Genomic DNA, 6,729 nt, shown 5'->3' on the forward strand with positions numbered 1-6,729 from the left:
TATGGCAATATATGTCGTGGTGATTTAACTGAGGCGGAAGATACCACAGACAAAACACGCTATGGTAAAAAAAAAACGACGAACAGGCAAACAACTGTCAACAAAACACTGCCATAGATTACTAAAGAAAAAGTAACCAACAATACGACATTTAGTAAACAGATTCCGGCAACATTCCCTTTTACTCTTACCATATACAACGTTCGTTAGTTACCCGTGGTAAAAAAAAAACATATATCCCTATATAATTTGTAGTAAAATAAAAAAATCTTTCGCTTTGGTTACAACACCACGTTATAAACATCCAGTTTTAAACTAGATACATTAAACTCAAATCTGTATAAAGAACTATATACATCCAAGTGTCACAATGTTTGTCTAAACATCTTTCTTAAGGTCTTGAACCGTTCTTTATACAGTAAACGACGTTCTTATATTACAAATACGTTGAATCACTGGTACAATCAGATTCTACAAATATTAAGATCTACTTTCAAATTCAAAGTCCCTACAATATTGCGTTGATATCATAACTTTTCTACGCTTAACTTTTAGAATCTACATACTCAATTCAAGGTTCGAAAACATTGGTCTCGCGAAACAGTACTTACTAAATTTCATAATAAAAGATCACTTTGCAAAAGAGGGGCGAAAGATACCAGAGGCACAGTCAAACCCATAAATCGAAAATAAACCGACCACGCCATGCCTGAAAAAGAAAAAAAAGACAAACAGTCAAAAGAGTAGACGTTTTGGTTAGTAAAATTATTTATTTAGTGTGTCATCGCCCTAATTGTTGTGGATGTTGCATGCCTGATGCTTCATACATAGCAACAGATGATTACTCTGTCGTTGCACACGGTAAAATTTCATATAGGAGCTCATTAAAATCCCTCACTTTTATCTTGAATTGTATCTTTTTAAAGGGCGTCGATCGGTAAACTAATATTTTAAAATGTTCCTGATGAAGATAAACCCAGTAAAGTGCTTTGAACGCATAAAGTTTACAAAGTGTTATTTCCACTAAGAATTGAATTCTGAAAAATTGAGGAGTAAACTATTATTCCACATACTTACATAGTTGTATTTTTTCAGATATCAACAAACCACCTGTCTTCTTAAATCCGTCACAGACAGTTACTGTATTAGAGGGCATCAGCATCGGATCATCTATACTTCAACCAATATTAACAGATGATGATGTATCTGATTCTCATACGTTTTATGCATCGTATTTGCCACCAGAAGGTGTAATCTATTTTAGGGTCAACGCAACAAGTAAGATTCATATATTCTTGTGCTAAGTAAAAACTTTAAGATGCTATTCATGCATACAGATTAATTAACAAAAACTACCAACGATCTCCTCAAATCACGAATTTTAATAAAAAACTAGTATTTCAGTTGATGCTTTGCGGACTGTGGTTTTCATTTCGAACAGTGCTCGTAACAGGTGCGTTAGACTTCTAACTTTATGAACTAAGAGATTGCTAGTTTACAGTCGAAGGTCGGTGGTTCTTCCTGTTACATTATTTTACTTCATCTTCCTCGTTCAATAAAAACCGGTCGACACAATATAGCAAAGAGTGCTGAAAGAGTTACTCTTAACACCAATCATCTTCAATTATTGTATGATGATATCTTTTGAAGACTGCACTCCCACTCAAAAAAATCATTTATTATTACGGAATGTCTGACCAACTTTCTACCACTTTGATTTATCTGTGTTGTTATTCAATCATACTTGGATATTAGAGTTCATATTCATATCCGTATTGGTTATTGTTAAGTTTTCTATGTAGTGGTTTGTAGATTGTTGTTCATCTTTTCGCGGTTTTTTTCCCGTGTTTTTGTACATTGACTCTACGACTTTTTAAAGATCTTGTATTGTTCATGTGTTATCTTCGACCTCGTGTTTTGTTCATTTTTGCTTTTGATGTGTTATCAAATAAAAATTATGGCTTTTCATGTTTAAATACACTCCAAATATGTTGAGAAATGTGAACTTAAGGTGGTATGGGAGTCTAAAATAAAATTGATAGAATTTGTTTATACTTTGCCAAAATGTAGTATCTATTGATACATGTTAAAAAATATTATAAAAATGATAGGTCACCGTGCATTTTTTCAAGCTACGGGTCGTGACAAAATGACAGATTTTGTATGGATTATACAGGAAAAAACACCATTTTGTGAATAGAAACTAAACGAAATGATAGAATTGTAAAATAAATTAGGAAAATATAGCTTTCAAACAATGCTTTGATAATATCAAAAGAAAAGATAGGGTCACCGTGCGTTTTTTCCAGCTAAAATACAAAGTAGGAAAATTCCATGAACAATCCATCAGAAAATGCACTGTTTTAGAGTTACCTCCCCTTAAAATGACAATTTCAAAATATTTAAAAACAACCAAAAATAATCTACACTTGTACATATATTTATATTTATAAGTTATATTCTTATAAATTGGATCTTTAAAATGTAAAAACACATGAAATATCTGCATTCTTGCATCAAATTTTGCTAATTTGATAGAAAATATGGACCTTAGATTCTCTGTTTTTTACAATCCAAGATGGCGAAAGACACCCATACCACCTTAATCTACTTACACAATCATATTGTTGCTAAAGTTAAAATGAATATAATTTAGGTATAGGTTGGTTATTCACTTGTCGATATTTTGCTAAAGTACATTCTACTTTTATTTTAGCTGGATTGATAACATCGACAGTTGCAATTGATTATGAGACTATTCCCTACAAGACGTTTCTGTTAACAATTACTGGGTCAGATTTTCTGATGGTGGACACCACTAATATAACTTTTAATATACAAAATACGAACGAACCTCCAAAGTTTACAAAAACAAAATATGCATTCACAGCTATAGAAAATAGTGTAAGTAAAAAGTATTCTCATTCATTAATTAATTAATTCAAAAATCAGAAGGCCAACCCAAACCTAAAAAAACAAACAACGCTAAGTATGGCTCACACATATTTTTATAAAACTGGTTATTTACAAAACGCCAATATGGAATAAAAAAAAAAGAAGCATGACCTTCAAAGTATTCATCTATATTTAGGTCCTTATTGTTCATATAGGTCTTTGCGTGTTAAGGTCTTTTATATCATAAGATTTTAGTTCTTTGGTTTTGTCTTCCCAGTGACGGCAAATTTAGAATAGCTCTTCAATAAACTCATCATAGATACCAGGATTAAACTCACAAAAATAGCATTATTTACATTATTCTTGTAAGTTACAATTGTCTATTTCTATTTGATATTTTGTATTTACGTAAAGGCTGGGACTGTTCTACAAGATCCATACTACCAGTTTTCAGACGAAGACGGTGATACTGTTAAATTCTTCTTTAACTGCGGAACATATACTGGATTACTAGACATAGATTCAAGTACTGGACTACTGTCCTATGCCATTGATTATGACTTAGACGTAGCTGGTACAGCTTCTCTTGTAATCTGTGAGATTTATATTACTGACAATGAGTACACCGATACTGCTTATCTCAACATAACGGTACTTGATGTCAACGACAATTCTCCAACGTTTCTTAGTGATGAATACACTTTTGTTGTTGTAAATAGCCAGTCCATTGGATCCACAATAGGCAAAGTTTATGCAAATGATAATGATGTCGGAACTAACGGTGAGATAGTACACAATTGAATTGTTATGCCCCACCTATGATAGTAGAGGGGCATTATGTTTTCTGGTCTGTGGCTCCTTTCGTCCGTCCGTTCGTTCGTCTGTGCGTCTGTTCAGGTTAAAGTTTTGGTCAAGGTAGTTTTTGATGAAGCTGAAGTTCAATCAACTTGAAACTTAGTACACTTGTTGCTTATGGTATGATCTTTCTAATTTTAATGCCAAATTAGATTATTACCCAAAATCTTTATTTTATTTTTATATTTTTCGGTGCGATTGTATTTAGGAATCGGTGTTGTTCTTCACAAAGTAAGATTTTTTAAGACCTACAGGAAGAAATAAGAAATCGTGATTCCCATGTTTGTAAAAAAAAAAACACTTTTAGATAAATCAATGTTTTTTCGAGTTTTGATCATGGGGAAAAGTAGATTTTTTAGATTTTATTATGAATCTACTACTGAATGATATCGTTGGTTAAGTTCAATTCAATTCATTTCTGAAAACCATTGAACTGTAGAAAGAATGCTGATAAAACTGTAGAGGATGAAAAAATAGAACATACAGAATCTGGTTTACCTTAATAAAAGTTAGGCAAAAATCAGATGTTAGCAGTCATTTCTATACCTTGGTACCTTTGAAAACTATATAACTTGTTTTGAATTCATACATCGAACTGGTATCTGCATACATACAACTATTGCAAATATTGATTTGTTTGAACACTTCTAGTTCATATAGAAGCTAAATTATGTTAGATATATGGTTAGAGATACTACTGTTGTGACAAGATTTCTAAACTGACAATTTGAGGCAGAAATTGTGAACTTTCATTTTAAAAAAGGCATAGAGTAAGATGGGGACTAGAGACAGAGGCAGGATTAAATACTTGATATAATCTTGAATGTTAGAATGATTGACTGCTAAACATTACATTTAAAGTATTCTGAAATGCTTTCAATTTGTTATCAGAATAGTTTCAAACAGGTTCTAGACATTTCATGCCAAAAAATATGCACATAGGGAAAGCTTGCAATAAATAAAGTCTTTTTTTCAAATTCTTTTTAAAAAATGAAATAGAGGTGGGGGTATTGTAAAAGAAAACTTAGAGTACATACATTGATTTCTTAATGGCTATTATTCTGATAAATACGTGTTCATGTGAGAAAAGGTGGCTTAGAGAATTTTCTTTCTGAATAAATGTTTGTATAGATTGCACTTTGTAAATATAACTGTTTCTCAAACTACGCCTCTTTTCTGGAGATATATGATATCCATAGAAAATAAAGTTTGTTTGCGCACTGGTTCCTCCCAGTTATGATCTCTATGTTTCATCTCATAGAAACATAACTTGGGAATGTTACTAGTAAATAAACATATGTATATTGTCAATACTGAAATCTGTGCTAATCATTCAGTCAAGGTAGGGCTAGTTAAGAAATGTAGTGTTAGTTTGAACTCTTTGATGTTCGGGACATATGAACTTTGAAGCCGTAAAAGGAGTTCCTATGTGAAAAGAAATGCAACCAATAGAACAATGTTTATTCATTATAAGACAGTCTTGAAAACAATAAATTTTAATACAAAAGATAGTGTTTATAATTCATACAGTTATAAGAATAGTGACTCTCATGTGTACTTATCTGACTAAGTATATGAAGAAGATGTGGTATGATTGCCCATGAGTCAGCTCTCAACAAGAGACTAAAATGGCACAAATATTAACAACTATAGGTCAACGTATAGCCTTCAACATTGAGCAAAGCCCATACCGCATAGTCAGCTATAAAAGGCCCGAACTGTCAATGTTAAACAATTCAAGAAATCTAACAGCCTAATTCATGTATAAAAAATTAATGCAAAACAATTATGTAACACATAAACAACCGACGACCGCTGCATTACAGGCTCCTGACTTGGGACAGGCACATACATACAGAAAATGTCGGGGTTTAACATGTTAGCGGGATCCCAACCCTCCCCTTATTTGGACAGTGATATAACAGTTCAACATAAGAGCGAACTATAAAAATCAGTTGAAAAAGGCTTAACTGATCAGATGGATTAAAATACAAATACCTGTGGACGTGGCCGGGTACTTGTACATCACAACAACAAAAAGATACATACATGAGAGCACTAGCAGTTAATATCAGCTATTTCAAAGCCACTAACAACTTATAAAAAAAATCATGCATCTAAAACTAAACGTCTAGTTTGTTAGAGTATATGCTATGCTAGCCGATCAGTTCTTTCATTTACCTATATATATTCATCCTGTTTTTCTGACCTGAACCAAATGCTTATATTTTGTTAAACCCTATCAAGAATTTCCTAATTCAAGAAAGTTCAAGAATACTACGTTCTGTAAGGGTAGTGCTTCTTTTAATGTTATATCTTTAAGAGAAGTATTCAATTGGTTTCGAAATTTGGTATATGTCTTTTAAATACTTACACTTAGAGTTATCACTTTTATTCTAATAATTTTATTGCAGGAAACGTCCTTTATCATCTTGCACAGGAAGATCTAAACAACGGGTTGTTTAGCGTATCGTCGGATGGTTCCATTATAATTCAACAATCTCTTGAAAGTTTTGTTCCAGGTACAAGTCTCAACCTTACTGTTTATGCCGTGGATAGCGGAGGTCAACAAGATACTGCCTTGGTCAATGTTATTTTACCTGTTGTAGATTCGAACGGAAATATTTATGTAGATGTGATATACTACAAATCCTTCTTCTCATATGCTCCGAACATGGCATGGTTTGTTCCATTGATGGTAATCCTTTTTGGAACAGTAATCATTGTGTTTCATACTGTTTTTAAAGGATATTGTAGATGCAAAAAAATAGAAAGGTAAATTTATTGAATGCATTTACAACTATAGCTGAAAATATAGATGATATGTCAATGCGACTGTAACGTTAAAACAACAAAGCTAAAGACAAAGAAGTGTTAATTGTTAACATAAATAAAACATATGGTCTTCAACAGCCGAAAAGTGTCATTATTCTATATAAAATTTGAATTTTACACAATTTTTATTTGAGTGTACAGAGT

At 32.2% G+C, this 6,729-nt stretch overlaps 1 protein-coding gene across 1 annotated transcript in view; it reads left to right on the forward strand.

Moving 5' to 3' along the window:
- Positions 1 to 6,567, forward strand: part of LOC134698846 (protocadherin Fat 4-like) — a 50,916-nt gene extending 44,349 nt beyond the window's left edge. Inside the window, exons 18-21 of the mRNA XM_063560551.1 lie at positions 1,096 to 1,278; positions 2,717 to 2,904; positions 3,310 to 3,676; positions 6,165 to 6,567. Of these exons, the coding sequence (XP_063416621.1) occupies positions 1,096 to 1,278; positions 2,717 to 2,904; positions 3,310 to 3,676; positions 6,165 to 6,529 (1,103 nt within the window). The 3' untranslated portion in view covers positions 6,530 to 6,567. The remainder of the gene's footprint in view (positions 1 to 1,095; positions 1,279 to 2,716; positions 2,905 to 3,309; positions 3,677 to 6,164) is intronic.
- The last annotated feature ends 162 nt before the right edge of the window (positions 6,568 to 6,729 follow it).

The sequence above is a fragment of the Mytilus trossulus genome, chromosome 1 (assembly GCF_036588685.1).
Source record: "Mytilus trossulus isolate FHL-02 chromosome 1, PNRI_Mtr1.1.1.hap1, whole genome shotgun sequence".
In the NCBI taxonomy this organism is placed as follows: domain Eukaryota; kingdom Metazoa; phylum Mollusca; class Bivalvia; order Mytilida; family Mytilidae; genus Mytilus; species Mytilus trossulus.